The sequence below is a fragment of the Somniosus microcephalus genome, chromosome 22 (genome assembly GCF_052327205.1).
Source record: "Somniosus microcephalus isolate GS21.2 chromosome 22, FLI_Smic_1.0, whole genome shotgun sequence".
Taxonomy (NCBI): Eukaryota; Metazoa; Chordata; class Chondrichthyes; order Squaliformes; family Somniosidae; genus Somniosus; species Somniosus microcephalus.
Window position 1 is genome coordinate 12,026,618 of NC_141008.1, and position 17,271 is coordinate 12,043,888.

The 17,271-nt window shown below is 51.9% G+C and overlaps 1 protein-coding gene across 2 annotated transcripts in view; it reads right to left on the reverse strand.

The window, feature by feature from the left end:
* The window catches only part of atp2a3 (ATPase sarcoplasmic/endoplasmic reticulum Ca2+ transporting 3), an 824,766-nt gene that overhangs the window by 20,029 nt on the left and 787,466 nt on the right, over positions 1-17,271 (reverse strand). Inside the window, exons 15-17 of one of the 2 annotated variants that reach the window (XM_085964184.1) lie at positions 14,562-14,695; positions 8,944-9,061; positions 7,548-7,665 (exon numbers count right to left, since the gene is read on the reverse strand). In XM_085964184.1, the coding sequence (XP_085820310.1) occupies positions 7,548-7,665; positions 8,944-9,061; positions 14,562-14,695 (370 nt within the window). Of the gene's footprint in view, positions 1-6,740; positions 7,666-8,943; positions 9,062-14,561; positions 14,696-17,271 lie in introns of those variants that run through there. The other variant, XM_085964185.1, reaches the window with a different exon arrangement.

Here is a 17,271-nt window from a genome sequence, read left to right on the forward strand (position 1 = left end):
AGCTTTAAGGTGCCCTGAGTATTGAGGTGTCCTGGGGCCAATAGTTATCCCTCAACCAACATAACAAAAACAGATGATCTGGTCATTATCACATTGCTGTTTGTGGGAGCTTGCTGTGCGCAAATTGGCTGCCGCGTTTCCCACATTACAACAGTGACTACACTCCAAAAAAGTACTTCATTGGCTGTGAAGCGCTTCGAGACATCCGGTGGTCGTGAAAAGCGCTATATAAATGCAAGTCTTTCTTTCTTTCTTAAAACTACAGCCAATGGAATGCCCAGAATCAGAGTACGGAGTCAGCTGGTCTTAGTCCGGGGAAAGTGGTCAGTGCATTCCGATATGGGACAAGCTCAGGACCAGCTGGTAGTTTGCAGTCACTGTCCGGGCTCACACATCAAGGATGGCTGCTTGAGCAAGATGCCCACAAAACCATACCCGACATCCGTTGGCACCAAAACCAGAGCCAAGCTATTTCGAAGTGAAACCAGGAAGCACTTTTTCACACAAAGGGTGGTGGAAATCTGGAACTCTCTCCCCTTAAAAGGCTGTGGATGCTGGGGAGGGGAGGGGGGAGGGTCAATTGAAATTTCCAAGACTGAGATCGGTAGATTTTTGGTGGGTAAGATCGTCAAGGGATATGAAGTAAAGCCGGGTAAAGAGAGTTGAGGTACCGGTCAGCCATGATCTAATTTAATGGCAGAGCCGGCTCGAGGGGCTCCTCCTGTTCCTATGTTTAGGGAAAGTCTGGAGGAAATCAAAGTCTTATTGGAGCCAGTAGTTTGGAGGCACTCTCATAATTTTACCATCCCAGAGTCCGAATGTGAGAGGGGCCTGTGGTTAAAGAGATACTGTAGCCTTGCATCGGAATGACTGAAGTAGAAATTCACATTATACAGAATTTTAAACCAAGTTTGAGTACATTTGGGGGAGAGAAAACTTTTATTTTAGGTAAGCAACACATGCAAAGTGATAACAAAGGTTACAGCATCGAGGCTTCAATAAATATCTTTCTTTTAAAAAAAAACTTTTTGTTTAATTTAATTTTTGTTAGAAAAATAGCACTGCTATGAGAAGACATCGTTGGCAACACTTTGTAATGTTTCACATGCAAATCAGCAGCAAAGCCCAAATCCCAGACACAATACTGAGGAGAGTCGGAGGGAGGGGAGGAAGAGGGAAGAAGGGGAAGGAGAGAGAGAGAAAGGAAGAGGAGAAAGGGAAGGGCTAGAGAGAAGGAAAGAGGCAAGGGGAAGGGAGAGAGTAAAGTAAGGTGCAGAGACAGAGGGGGGGGAAGACAACCTCCATTTCCCAGCAGAGGCCAAATATAATTAGACTTAAAAACAAACAGAAGATACTGTATTTGTATCAGATGATGTGCTTCCAGGCTCAGCCTCATCTTAAATCAAGTTAGACATTCACAGAGGAGAAGTCGAACAGCCTCACTGTGACCAAGGCACATTCTCCAAAAGTAACTCAGAACATTTCTCCTAGTTGAGTAAGATAGGAATGTCCAGCCCACAGATATCTCCAAGAAGCCTGCACGTGCCATTTTGTTGACCTATTCAGGAGTGTGTTTGAACAGAAGCAGAGCGGCTTCTCTACCCTCAGGGCGGTTCTTCCTTCCTCCCACAGGACCTAATTTCCTCACCCCGCTGCCCCCCCACGCTCCCCAATAATCAGTGCTGCTCCCAACAGCAGCCCGAACCTCAGCAGCCACATTGTCATGTCGTTACCACGGAAACCAAGGGCCAACTCAGGACGTGGGTCTCCAGGATTCTTCGAAAGGCACAGTGAAGGCCGCAGGCCGCCATTTCGCAGGGCAGGGGGTGAGCTTCCACTTGCGTGTGGGGTCCGGTAATCGGGGAATGCAGGTGACAAGAAACTTAAAGTCATAATCCCGAGCCTCAGAACCTCCTCAAGCATTAGTGAGTCTGCACTATCGATCGGGCATAAGGTGCTGGAACTCCATCTGCTGAGGAACTTGGGTCTCCTACCTGGGGTGCCCAGTGCTGGGCTGCCTTTCTGCAGCATGTAGGGCAATATAAACACAGCACAGAATGACCTAAAATCTTTATAACCACAGCCATATTCCACAGTGCAGTCAGCTTCCCCACATGCTGGACCTGACACATCTCCCTGCTTTATTCTGCTTCTAGTCACAGTGTTGTGCTGCTTTGTGTTACCTGGCTGGGATGTTAAGGAGAAACTGCCATTAAAGTAACTGTGATCTTTGGAAATCTTCAGCTTGATGCATAAAATTCACTCGGCTATCTGTACATTTCTTCTCCGCAAGGGACAGACTATTCCCTGGACTCTGCTGATGCTCCTTTGTAACTGGCCAAAAGGACGTTAGCCTTTGCATTTCCTCTCTCCTTCCCTATAAAGTAAGCTCTTGGCTTCCCCCTTGCCCCAACACTCAAGGTATCACCAAGAACGTTTGGGCAGAAACCCACATCCCACCCCTCCACTGCATTGCACAGCCCACTGGTACAGTAATCCACAACACCATGAAGCTCAATGCCTTTTTTGATCGTCCACGCTCACACATAGAAACTCCCAATGAGAGAGTAACTCCCCAATGCTGAATGGGAATATGCTGTGCTTAACCGCGTCCTTCACACAGACAGGCAGGTAGCTAATAGTCTCATCCTTGGTAAGATGCTGTGTCCTGTCAGGTGTTATCCACAGGCACAGCAGTGCACGAGCTGCTATTTGGGTATGAAAGTGTGAAGTGGGGGCAGAATTGTGTGTTTTCAAACATTCGGGGAGGCAATTGATAAAATTCTGGATTTTCCCTTTTAACCTCATCGGTTTTGCGTCCGAGACAACCAAGCCGCCATAATCGCCCAATCGGCTGCAGGGAGGCAGGTGAGGGTTTCTGGAAACATCTGTGGTCTGGAACACCATGGAAACAAGCAAAGTGCCGGAAGTACAGTACCTGCAGTTAATACAACGACCGAGAATGGCACACTGTAGGGCAGGCCATACAACGACCGAGAATGGCACACTGTAGGGCAGGCCATACAACGACCGAGAATGGCACACTGTAGGGCAGGCCATACAACGACCGAGAATGGCACACTGTAGGGCAGGCCGGACTTGAGGACAGAAACATAAAAATGACCTCCTCTTGCAAACCCAGGGAGCCTGTACATACATGAATTTGACTCTTTAAAACGTCGCTCACAATTCCTACAGCTCCAAGTTTTTCAATCCATCAACTGGATTTTTTTTCTCCACTTCTTATTTTACAATTTTTTAATAAGATTAAACAACAGCTGTCCCATTAGTTAATACAGGTCCAGAATTCACCATGGATTTCCTTCAGGATAAGTAATCAGTAATCACCTTCTCAAGGGCAACTAGGAATGGGCAATAAATGCCGGCCTTGCCAGCGACGCCCACATCCCATGAACGAATAAAAAAAAAGAAAATTAAAATGAGTACTTCTCCAGTATTGACGTTATCACGCCAATAACAGGCCACTGGCACCAAAGGAGATTCAAAACTAACCGCAACTTCCACATAAAAATAACACTGGTTTCACTCTAACACACTCACCCTCTCACCTCGTGTGTAGATAGGAGGGGGTTAAGCAATAATCAGACATCCTCAGCCTGACTTTCAGAATTCATTCATTCATCACAAGACATTCAACACTCAGCAACCCTCAATTTCTCCTGCTGATTCCCACATTAGACAGGTCCAATTGTAACACTGGTTTTAAAGTTAATAAAATATGTTTATTCTGACATTCAGATCTCCATGGCCTGTGTTGTTGGCACCGCACTGAGCTCTCTCGGGACAGGCATAGTGACCGCTCCCCCCCCCCAATACTGAGCTCTCTCGGGGCAGGCACAATGACTGCCTCCCCCCCCAATACGGAGCTCTCTCGGGGCAGGAACAGTGACCGCCTCCCCCCCCAATACGGAGCTCTCTCGGGGCAGGAACAGTGACCGCCTCCCCCCCCCAATACGGAGCTCTCTCGGGGCAGGAACAGTGACCGCCTCCCCCCCCACCAATACTGAGCTCTCTCGGGACAGGCACAGTGACCGCCTCCCCCCCCCAATACGGAGCTCTCTCGGGGCAGGAACAGTGACCGCCTCCCCCCCCCAATACGGAGCTCTCTCGGGGCAGGAACAGTGACTGTGCCCCCCCCCCCCCCAATACTGAGCTCTCTCGGGGCAGGAACAGTGACCGCCTCCCCCCCCCAATACGGAGCTCTCTCGGGGCAGGAACAGTGACTGTGCCACCCCCCCCAATACTGAGCTCTCTCGGGGCAGGAACAGTGACCGCCTCCCCCCCCCAATACGGAGCTCTCTCGGGGCAGGAACAGTGACTGTGCCACCCCCCCCAATACTGAGCTCTCTCGGGGCAGGAACAGTGACCGCCTCCCCCCCCCCCCACCAATACGGAGCTCTCTCGGGGCAGGAACAGTGACTGTGCCACCCCCCCCCCCAATACTGAGCTCTCTCGGGACAGGCACAGTGACCGCCCCCCCCCCCCCCCCCCCCAATACTGAGCTCTCTCGGGACAGGCACAGTGACCGCCTCCCCCCCCCAATACGGAGCTCTCTCGGGACAGGCACAGTGACCGCCTCCCCCCCCACCAATACTGAGCTCTCTCGGGACAGGCACAGTGACCGCCTCCCCCCCCACCAATACTGAGCTCTCTCGGGACAGGCACAGTGACCGCCTCCCCCCCCCCCAATACTGAGCTCTCTCGGGACAGGCACAGTGACCGCCTCCCCCCCCCAATACGGAGCTCTCTCGGGACAGGCACAGTGACCGCCTCCCCCCCCCCAATACGGAGCTCTCTCGGGACAGGAACAGTGACTGTGCCCCCCCCCCCCCCAATACTGAGCTCTCTCGGGACAGGCACAGTGACCACCTCCCCCCCAATACTGAGCTCTCTCGTGGCAGGAACAGTGACCGCCCCCCCCCCAATACTGAGCTCTCTCGGGGCAGGCACAATGACTGCCTCCCCCCCCAATACTGAGCTCTCTTGGGACAGGCACAGTGACCGGCCCCCCCCCCCCCCCAAATACTGAGCTCTCTCGGGGCAGGAACAGTGACCGCCCCCCCCCCTCCAATACTGAGCTCTCTCGGGGCAGGCACAGTGACCGCCTCCCCCCAATACTGAGCTCTCTCGGGACAGGCACAGTGAGCCTAGGGTGATACTGGTAAGGATGTGATTTTAAGAGGTATTGATTGCTCTCTAGTAATTTGATGACCTCACTCGGTACATTTCCATGGGTTGGTACACGATCCCTTTAACGGGTCAGTGTGGTGTCTGTAACAGATTACTTTAAGTCACGGTAAAGCTGTTGTCCACTGAGGGGCACGCTAAATGATCTGGACCTGCAACAGACAACAAACCAGAGCTTTGCCTCCATTCACCGAGTGAGGTAAAATTGTGGAGGATTCTCTGGCCTGTGCCAGGACGGCTGTCATCTGCTGGCAGTGTGGGTAGTGGGGAGGGGCTATAACTGGCTTCAAATGGGTGGGGGGAATAATCAGGCAGGGGTCCCACTACCAGTCACATTCATGTTCCATGGCCGCTGGAAAATGCACGACCGTGGATGACAGCTGAAAAGAGGCTTGTGGTCGAACGCAATGCTCCTCCGAAGAGGCAAGGGCTGAAATCCAAGGGGAGAGAATTCAAAACTAAATAGAGCGTAACGAGAGTTGACAAGGTGTTTGCAGCAGATTTTTCTTGAAGGGAATTTTTTTTTTTTTATAAAGAGGAACCTGTATCATTGTATCAGCTGCACGCAAATTCACTGACTGGAAGCTGCGCTTTTAATGACATTCTGAGTGAACTCAAGGGGCTTGGGGCCAATGCACAGAACAGTTCCCTGCAGTGTGTCAGTTCCTCACGCTCGCTCGCTCAGCTCAGCTTCCTCCAGGCTCAGCTAGCTCAGGAGCTGCTAACCCTGCACGTGATCCCGAGTCACCACCCCGGTGACCCACACTGTGTTGCACCCGACAGCAACCTGACAGTTACCGTGCAAAAATAACCCTGAAAGTAAAGTAGCGGCAAATAACAAAACATCAGCATCGCACACCAATCCCTCACAGGGACTCTTCGATCTTACAGAGCAGTCCTGTCCGGGCAGATCCACTCTGTACCTCACACCAGGCCTGTCCTGGCAATTCACTCGCGCCTCTGTCTCTGCCACCTCTGGTGCTGGGTAGACTGTACACGCGCTATGGCAGATGAGAGCAGGACGGGCTGTGTTGGTGACGGAGGAGCTGGTATTCATTCCAGGACAGGTGAAGCAATGATACGAATAGGGTTCCCGCCATCCCCCACCCATTCTAACATCGCACGGGTGCTGCAGAATTTGCGATCTGTCTACAGAAGGCCTGTTTACCAGTGTCTCAGTTTGTGGCCAAGGATTAGCAGGGCCGTTGTATACTGTGTCACATTGTGGTGCTTTCACCCCATTAGGAAGGCGAGTGAGCTCCACTCCGATACAATACCGTACCCCGGCTGCGAGAGCTCTATCTCCACACTGGACTGAAGAGGCCACAACTCTGAGGCTTCTTGCAACATGCACGGCATTGTCCAATCAGTGACTCGAGCATAAAGAGAACTTACTTATCCCAAAAGATTAGGGCTCTGGCTGTGATTAAGCTGTTCACAGCGACATTTTACCGATTAACATCCTTCGGCCATGACAGTTTAACATTGTTCCCCAAGGATCTGTTAACCCAGACAATAGAGGGGCACCATGATTATTTGAAGTAAGTTGAATTTTTATTGCTGGTTCCACTGGTGTTTCGTTTGGAATGAATTTTTCCCTCCCAGCTTTGTGATGCCATTCAACAAAAGATAAATCCTTTAATTTGAACCAATTGATTTGGAGCAACATGATATCAGTAAAGAATCATTCAGACGCGCTCCCTTCCTTCAGGAGCCATGCTCGAAGGCCTAGTCAGGGGTTACTGGGTTGGATGTTTGAACTCCAGAAGCCAGCGATGGGTCAGATAGCTAATCATCTTATTCCAAGCCTCTTGGGACTTCGGGCATTTTGTTTTGCTTCTAGAAGCATCGAGAGGGTCGTTCTCTCCAATTGGCTAATTACTGGACACTCCGAGGCCGATGTGGGAAGGAGAGAGGATTGCCCTGAGCTATTCAGTATCCCCATGAATGAATGAACACACTCAACCCACCAGCACTAAACACAACTGTGGAATAGCATTTGACTAAAGGCCCGCAGCTAATCCCGGGCCTGGAATTCGCCATGAATGCCCTCTCCTCCTGGCCACACACAGTCTCACAAACATAAGCGCATTCAATAGGACCCGAGGCATCCTTTTAGGACAGACAAGAGAGTATAACCAAGTCCCACGAAAAAAAAAGCAAGCTGGCATCAAGAAACCAGTTCCTTCTGGTCAGTGCTGCAGCAGTCGGTGGAAGTTAAAGCAGACAGTAGAGCCAGCAAATGAGAGGGGCGGAGACTAGGACGAAGAGCCAGGAAATGTCCCCAAAGCATGCTGGAAGCCCACTATTGCTCTGACAAACTGCAACAGGGTCTTTACCCTCTACGTAGTTACGGGACACGTATTTGAGCGATTCGTCCAGCAAGATAACAGGCAGGGAAATCTTCAGGACCACGACCCACTGAGGCCAATTCAGTGCCGTCACCTGGAAAATCAGCTGTGGAGCCAGAAAGAGGAACAAGTTACACACTTACCACAGAAGCACCATCACCATACCGCAAACAATGCTTAAAGCTTTGTTATTTATCTGCGGCCATGTTGTCCGATACGTCAGCCTCCAAGCCACGTGGGTTGACTCTTAACTGTCCCAAACCAAAGGGGCTGACTCTTGAAGGCTCTATGAAGTTGCCGAGCAAGCCACTCAGTTAAGAGCGGCTCGGGACTGGCAATAAATGTTGGCCTTGCCAGCATCGCCCACATCCCCAGAATGAATAAATAAAATAAAACAGCCACATGTGGCTAATTGGGAATCCAGATCTGGTGAATTGCATTTCGGATAAGTAAAAAAAAGAGTAATAGACACCATCGTTGGTCATGTGATCTCAATACTCGTATTCACATAGCGCATACGTGTGAACTTTAACCGTTTTGTGCTTTTGTTGGTAAAATGTAAGATGAAAGGCAGAGTGTGCAAGTGTGCTTTACTTCCTTGGTTACTGAACAGTGGGGATGTTTAAGTAAATATACATGTGTGAAGTACATTCACCTGTAATGTGTGTAAGGTGCTTTCTACGAAAGTTAGTGCATGTGGCTAAAACGATGTCGCCGTAGCAACGCTTGTGGCTGTTCAGCGATTTCTACTGGATGACATTGAGCCGTAATACATTAAAGGTCTTAGGTCTGCATAATCTTCCCATCAACTGTCCATTGTAAATTCCCAAGTCCACATTTATAATGGGAACTGTCTATGTCAAGTTGTCACGCTGCAATTCCACCCTCTCCCTAGTGGAGATGATACAGCGCCCTCACTGGCAGTAGGGTGTAAATACAGTGTGACAAGTTTACATAGGAAATTTCCATTATAACTGTGGACATGGGAATTTATAATGGAGTATAAAAATAAAGATGCAATGCATGACTGTAAAATGGAACTGAATTATGTTTGTGTACCCTGGACCAAGAATCCCTGACCTCTAGCCCCGGTTCATCCAAAGTCCACGCTGGCACTTGGTTCCCCGTGTGCAGCCCCATGGGAGAGCAACAATGTAGTAAATTTGCTAGTGATGGCGTGCACTCCTTATTTGGGCATCACCATTCTGTGACAGTCACGCCCGCATTGACACACTTCTAGCACTAGATGGGGCTTCATGTTAAAATATGGATACTGTTTACAAGATAGCAGAAATAGAGGAACACAGCACAGTCGAATGGAGTATTCGGACCCTCTCCGCCCCCTTTGTTAGCACCTCACATCCGATTCCACATCCATACTCACAGGCAATGGCTCCACATAGAGAATCAGGAAATGCAGTGACATGGACAGGCAGATGGTCCCCAGCAGCCAGACATTCACCCATGGGGGCATCCTCAACAGGGACTGGTTTTCAGACAGGCTGCAGAAACAAACAAAAAAAAAAGGTCAAATGCTGGAAAAGTTTAAAGGGCAAAAGAAACAAAATGACCAGGTTTAATTCTGAAACTAGCTACGGACAGAACGACACCACAGGGTAAGTTCAGTACGGCCTTGATAATTTACCCGTAAAGGCTACGGCACCGTATTCAACCCATGGACCACAAGGTTTGACCACATCTTTATTTGCTACACAGCTCCTTTGGGATAGTTTCTTTGCGTTAAGGGCTATTATAATACAAGTTGTTGTTACAGAAACAATGGGAAACGTTTGTGTGAGCGTGTGACGTCCAATCTACTAACGCAGTGCACATTTGCTAGGATACCGGCCCGGTTAGGTGAGGATACAGTTTGACAATCCCAACCGATGATTACAGGAGAAAGTTCAACTCACTCGAGTGAGGGGAATGGCTGCAGTTTCAGCTTCGTTCTATTTATTTCAAGTTTGCAGCTTGTTGGCCGGGCTGGATTAACACACTGGCCTATCAGGGGGTCTGAATAAGGTCGCCAACCTTCAAGGAGTGTCCTGGACTCTCCTGGAATTAAAGATTAATCTCCTGGGCACTGCTGCCAGCGAACGCAGGGAGAAAAATGTTTTAAAAATATTAGGTTTAAAAAAAAATTGTTGAACACGATTGTTTATTAGTTATACCAGGAACAAAGGGCTGAATGACTGACAGTCAAGAATCCTCCGATTGGGTAATGAAGAGTCTGTTCACAATCCAATTGGTCGTGGGGAGGCGGGGCATCCCGATGATAGGCATGTCAGGCCACCAATGGAGGAAGTGTGGTGATAACGCCAGGAATATGTCCACCTAGAGTTGGTAACCATAGGCTATAACCAAGGGGCCAGATTAACACGTGTGCGTACGGGGCCTGTGCCCTCGGCTGGATTAACACATGGCCCGAATGGGCCTGTGCCCAGGGGCCCCAGCCAAATATAGAGCCCCCCCGCACCCCGATGAAAATCACTATAATGCAGAAAAACTGCATACAGCTGGACGAGTTTCATTGTTAAACAATTTGCTTTCTTATTAATGCAGTGTGAGAGCCTTATATGGACCGATTTCCTCATGCATCTTACTACACGTTTATGGTTTAATGGATCAGGAGGTTGCGGAGGGGCCCCAGGAGTTCTTACTCCGGCACTGCTTGTCGGCCGCAATCAGCAAGGTCTGAGATGACCCGGTGGATTGAGAGGTGCTTGCAGAATGCAGATCACAAACTGATGAAGGAGCACAGCAAAAACAACTTAGTTATACAGCGCCTTTAATGTAGTAAACCATCCCAAGGTGCTTCACAGGAGCGATTATCAAACAAAATTGGACGCTGAGCCACTTAAGGAAATATTAGGGCAGGTGACCAAAAGCTTGGTCAAAGAGGTAGGTTTTAAGGACCGTCTTAAAGGAGGAAAGAGAGGTAGAGAGATGGAGAGCTTTAGGGAGGGAATCCCAGAGCTTAGGGCCCAGGCAGCTGAAGGCACGGCCGCCAAAGGGTGAGTGATTAAAATCGGGGATGCTCAAGAGGCCAGAATTAGAGGAGCGCAGATATTTCTGAGGGTTGTGGGGCTGGAGGAGATTAGAGGGATAGGGAGGAGCAAGGCCATGGAGGGATTTAAGAACAAGGATGAGAATTTTAAAATTGAGGCGTTGTCTGACCAGGAGCCAATGTAGGTCAGCGAGCACAGGGGTGATGGGTGAACGGGACTTGGTGCGAGTTAGGACACGGGGCAGTGAGCACAGGGGGTGATGGGTGAATGGGACTGGGTGTGAGTTAGGACACGGGGCAGTGAGCACAGGGGGTGATGGGTGAACGGGACTGGGTGTGAGTTAGGACACGGGGCAGTGAGCACAGGGGGTGATGGGTGAACGGGACTGGGTGTGAGTTAGGACACGGGGCAGTGAGCACAGGGGTGATGGGTGAACGGGACTGGGTGTGAGTTAGGACACGGGGCAGTGAGCACAGGGGGTGATGGGTGAACGGGACTGGGTGTGAGTTAGGACACGGGGCAGTGAGCACAGGGGGTGATGGGTGAACGGGACTGGGTGTGAGTTAGGACACGGGGCAGTGAGCACAGGGGTGATGGGTGAACGGGACTGGGTGTGAGTTAGGACATGGGGCAGTGAGCACAGGGGGTGATGGGTGATGGGTGAACGGGACTGGGTGTGAGTTAGGACACGGGGCAGTGAGCACAGGGGGTGATGGGTGAACGGGACTTGGGGCGAGTTAGGACACGGGGCAGTGAGCACGGGGGGTGATGGGTGAACGGGACTGGGTGTGAGTTAGGACACGGGGCAGTGAGCACAGGGGGTGATGGGTGAACGGGACTGGGTGCGAGTTAGGACACGGGGCAGTGAGCACAGGGGGTGATGGGTGAACGGGACTGGGTGTGAGTTAGGACACGGGGCAGTGAGCACAGGGGGTGATGGGTGAACGGGACTGGGTGCGAGTTAGGATGCGGGGCAGTGAGCACAGGGGGTGATGGGTGAACGGGACTGGGTGCGAGTTAGGACACGGGGCAGTGAGCACAGGGGGTGATGGGTGAACGGGACTGGGTGCGAGTTAGGATGCAGGGCAGTGAGCACAGGGGGTGATGGGTGAACGGGACTGGGTGTGAGTTAGGACACGGGGCAGTGAGCACAGGGGGTGATGGGTGAATGGGACTTGGTGCGAGTTAGGACACGGGGCAGTGAGCACGGGGGGTGATGGGTGAACGGGACTGGGTGTGAGTTAGGACACGGGGCAGTGAGCACAGGGGGTGATGGGTGAACGGGACTGGGTGTGAGTTAGGACACGGGGCAGTGAGCACAGGGGGTGATGGGTGAACAGGACTGGGTGTGAGTTAGAACATGGGGCAGCGAGCACAGGGGGTGATGGGTGAACGGGACTGGGTGTGAGTTAGGACACGGGGCAGTGAGCACAGGGGGTGATGGGTGAACGGGACTGGGTGCGAGTTAGGACACGGGGCAGTGAGCACAGGGGGTGATGGGTGAACGGGACTGGGTGCGAGTTAGGACGCGGGGCAGTGAGCACAGGGGGTGATGGGTGAATGGGACTTGGTGCGAGTTAGGACACGGGGCAGTGAGCACAGGGGGTGATGGGTGAACGGGACTGGGTGCGAGTTAGGACACGGGGCAGTGAGCACAGGGGGTGATGGGTGAACGGGACTTGGTGCGAGTTAGGATGCGGGGCAGTGAGCACAGGGGGTGATGGGTGAATGGGACTTGGTGCGAGTTAGGACACGGGGCAGTGAGCACGGGGGGTGATGGGTGAACGGGACTGGGTGTGAGTTAGGACACGGGGCAGTGAGCACAGGGGGTGATGGGTGAACGGGACTGGGTGTGAGTTAGGACACGGGGCAGTGAGCACAGGGGGTGATGGGTGAACGGGACTGGGTGCGAGTTAGGACACGGGGCAGTGAGCACAGGGGGTGATGGGTGAACGGGACTGGGTGCGAGTTAGGATGCGGGGCAGTGAGCACAGGGGGTGATGGGTGAATGGGACTTGGTGCGAGTTAGGACACGGGGCAGTGAGCACGGGGGGTGATGGGTGAACGGGACTGGGTGTGAGTTAGGACACGGGGCAGTGAGCACAGGGGGTGATGGGTGAACGGGACTGGGTGTGAGTTAGAACACGGGGCAGCGAGCACAGGGGGTGATGGGTGAACGGGACTGGGTGTGAGTTAGGACACGGGGCAGTGAGCACAGGGGGTGATGGGTGAACGGGACTGGGTGTGAGTTAGAACACGGGGCAGCGAGCACAGGGGGTGATGGGTGAACGGGACTGGGTGTGAGTTAGGACACGGGGCAGTGAGCACAGGGGGTGATGGGTGAACGGGACTGGGTGCGAGTTAGGACACGGGGCAGTGAGCACAGGGGGTGATGGGTGAACGGGACTGGGTGCGAGTTAGGATGCGGGGCAGTGAGCACAGGGGGTGATGGGTGAATGGGACTTGGTGCGAGTTAGGACACGGGGCAGTGAGCACAGGGGGTGATGGGTGAACGGGACCTGGTGCGAGTTAGGATGCGGGCTGCAGAGTTTAGGATGAGCTCAAGTTTATGGAATGTGGGAGGCTGGCCAGGAGTGCACGGGAATAGTCAAGTCTAGAGGTAACAAAGGCCTAGATGAGGGTTTCAACAACAGATGATCTGAGGCAGGGACGGAGTCGGGTGCTGTTATGGAGGTGGAAGCAGGCGGTCTTAGTGATGGCGCGGATATGTGGTCGGAAGCTCATCTCGGGGTCAAATATGACTCCAAGGCTGCGAACAGAGTGGTTCGACCTCAGACTGTTAGCAGGGAGAGGGATGGAGTCGGTGGGTAGAGAACGGAGTCCGTGGCGGGGACCCAAAACAATGGCTTCGGTATTCCCAATATTTTGTTGGAGGAATTTTCTGCTTGTGGGACAAGCAGTCTGACAATTTAGAGACAGAGGAAGGGTCGAGAGAGGGGATGGCGAGGCAGAGCTGGGTGATGTCAGCGTACATGCAGAGCCTGATGCAGGAACGTTATCCTGTCTTTTCTCATTCAGTAGCCGACTGCCCCGCTGTACATTGGATTTGAATGAATTGGGGGGGGGGGGGTCCTGTCACAGAGCAGTGCGCGGCAGAAGCAAGTCAGCTCGCCCTGCACGACGTCCCGCTCATTTGTAAAAATCCAGCCCTTTAATCTCCAGATCCCAAATGGCCCGGTCAAGTTCCAGAAACCCATTCGGGGCAGGAGATGAGGATGATTTAAAAGGGGGCGAGGAACGGCACAAGCTAGCGGCTCGGCTGCCGTATCCACGAGAAAGGCATCGCTCACTGTCAAACACTGAGCCCACTGTGCGAGGCGAGGCCCGTTACCCAGCCTGCTGCAGACATACACTGCACTGTACCCCAAGGACAGCGAGCAGCCCTCTGCACACACCGCAGATGTGGGTGATGTAATCGGAGTCCATGAATGGACACCTTTCACCGTATTTACAAATCCGCCACACAGTGATTGGCGGCTACCATTACCTGATGCAAAATATTTATAAGATGTCAAAATAGGTGGAAAGAAATGTCTGCAAATAATCGATTCTGTGGCTTTAAAGGAGGATTCTGTAAAAACTATTCATTTGGAAAGTAAATCAAAACCTTCAGAGTACATAAATTACACACTCGGAGTGCGGTCGGGAGAGATACAGTAAGAATGAAGGATGGTGAATTAAAGTATAATATTTTACAACAGAGGGCGTTTCCAGACCAGGTCTGTCCTTGTTTCTGTGTTTCCGTGTTTCCCTCTCCACCGCAAGCTGAGGTAACCAAGAATTTTACACAGGAAGTGGTGCGTCAGTGGGAGTTGGCAGAGACTTTTGCAGTCTGAGTTCGCCACACTGGGTGGCGCCTGTGGGCACAAGCTCGGTGCTTGCCAGGGCTGGGGAACCCCCCCTCGAGAAAAGAAGCTCGTGCTGAAGCTGGAGCTGGGCTGCAGTCTTCAGGGTGGCTCCAGGTCACACTCACCTGTTTAGTGCATTGCACATCTCGATGGTGACCAGGACAGACAGGGCCATGGTCGTAGGGATGCGAGACTCAAAGACGTCACACTCAACACCTTCGTAGAGCGAGTGGTCTGGTGTACACTGCATGAAGTGCCGCTGGGAAAGCAGAGAGAGAGAGAGGAACGGATTTATAAACTGCAAGTGAATTTAATCGCACATGTCCCCATCATGACGCTGCTGTTACGTCTCACTGTCGCGGTGTATTGCAGCTTACTTTATTTATAGTGTTGACAGCCATGGCTCAGTGGGCAGCACCCTCGCCTGAGTCAAGGTCGTGGGTTCAAGTCCCACTCCAGAGACTTGAGCACAAATTCTAAGCTGACACTCCAGTGCAGTGCTGAGGGAGTGCTGCACTGTCGGAGGTGCTGTCTTTCGGATGAGACGTTAAACCGAGGCCCCGTCTGCTCTCTCCGGTGGATGTAAAAGATCCCATGGCACCATTCAAAGAAGAGCAGGGGAGTTCTACCCGGTGTCCTGGCCAATATTTATCCTAAAAACATATGTAACACCTCTCACATCCTCAGGACCTCCTAAAGTACTTTGGCAGCCAATTTGGGTAAAGCATTATCCCACAAACAACCAGGAAATACATGACTTGTATTAATGATGTTGGCTGAGGTATAAATATTGGCCAAGATACCGGGGAGAACTCCCCTGCTCTTCTTCGAATAGTGCCACGGGAAATTTTACATCCACCTGAGAGAGCAGATGGGACCTCGGTTTAATCTCTCTTCCGAAAGACGGCCCCTCTGACAGTGCAGCACTCCCTCAGCACTGCACTGGAGGGTCAGCTTAGAATTTGTGCTCAAGTCTCTGGAGTGGGGCTTGAACCCACGACCTTCAGACTCAGAGGCGAGAATGCTGCCCACTGAGTCACAGCTGACACTTGGCCCCTCTTGCTGGATTAGCTCTTTTTCTCCCGATCGCTCCTCCTTATGTCTGCATCTCTCTTTCTGTTCCACCTCCTTCACTCTGTATCTCCATTATTCCGAATTCCTCTGATTGCTGTGGACTGAAGCAGTTCTTCTATCTCTTGCTCTTATTGCCTCTCCCTTTACCTCCCCCCCCCCTCCCCCCCACAACTGCCCCAGAAACCATGACACACGTCGCCCTTATTGCCAGACCCGGTGGATGTGGCCACAGAGGGAGCTCACCACTGTCGGGCAGCAAGATTGGACGGGCTGCCTGCGGCTCGAGGAGAGGCAGAAACCCACCAACGATTAACATTTATTTGTTGAAGAGCGTGGCCTCTGTGAGCCACTGGTCCTTTTGCTGCAGTTAAGCAGCCTGAAGAGAGAGAGAGGTATCAAGTACCGGACAAGTAAAGGCTTGATCTCAAGAGGGCTGGAATACAATGGGGAGGGAGTGATGCTTCAGTTATACAGAGCTTTGCTCAGACCCCATCTGCAGTACTCAGTTCAGTTTTGGGAAGGAGGGATAGACTGGTCTTGAAGTGGGTACAGCACAGATTCACCAGATTGATACCGGGGCTTAAAGAGTTAAATTACAAGGACAGGTTGCATAGACTAGGTGTGTTTGGGGCGTGCGCGCTTGGGGCGTGGGGCGTGAGTGCGTGTTTGAGGCGTGGGGCGTGCGTGTTTGGGGCGTGAGTGTTCAGGGCGCGAGTGCGTGTTTGAGGCATGGGGCGTGCGTGTTCGGGGCGTGAGTGCGTGTTTGAGGCGTGCGTGCTTGGGGCGTGCGTGTTTGGGGCGTGAGTGCGTGTTCGGGGTGTGCGTGTTTGGGACGTGGGGCGTGTTCGGGGCGTTGAGCGGACTCGTGGCTTCCTCGTCCATGCCCCTCCCATCTTGCTGCCATTTGTTTACAGGTTTGTCCATTCTGAACTTCATTGGCGCTGCGATCAGGTTGATATTAGAGGCTTTGTGAAAGTAATTAGCTATTATAACAAGAAATACTTGTGTCCACCCAGCACTGTGTGGTAAACCACTGTTTGTATTCCACTGTGTACATGCCTGGACATGCCTCGGCTGACTCCTCCCACAAGTCCTAGTATAAAGGTGACTGCTCCCCAGCCCTTTGTATTTCTGGACCGGTCGACCACTCGAGGCAGACCTTCATTCTTTTGTTAATAAAAGCCTTTAGTTACTCTCTTAACTCTCAGTCTTTTATGAGTAATTGATAGCGCATCAATTTTATTAACAAAATTTTTATAATGGAGAAGATCCTCACACCAGCATGCCTGGACTTAGATCATCGGGAGGCGGACTCATCCACCAAGTTTACTCACTGGCTTAAGTGTTTCGAAAAATTCCTGACCGCCTCCGCAGCAATCAAATCGGACGAGGACAAACTGGATGTCCTGACCTCCAAAGTGAACCACCGAGTGTACTCGGTCATCCAAGACGCGACCTCGTACGCGGACGCTATCAAGCTCCTCAAGGACCAGTACACGCGCCCAGTGAACGAAGTGTACGCCAGGCACCTTCTGGGGAGTCGTAAACAACAACCTGGGGAATCGACCGTGGAATACCTTCAGGCACTGTCTGTGCTTGGCCGGGCCTGTGGTTGTAAGGATGTAAAGGCCGCCGTGTACACAGAGGAACTTATCCGGGACGCTTTTGTAGCGGGCCACAGATCCAATTACACCCGACAGCGACTGTTGGAGCAGAGTGACCTCGACCTCAACAAGGCCTCTGAACTCGCACTATCATTGG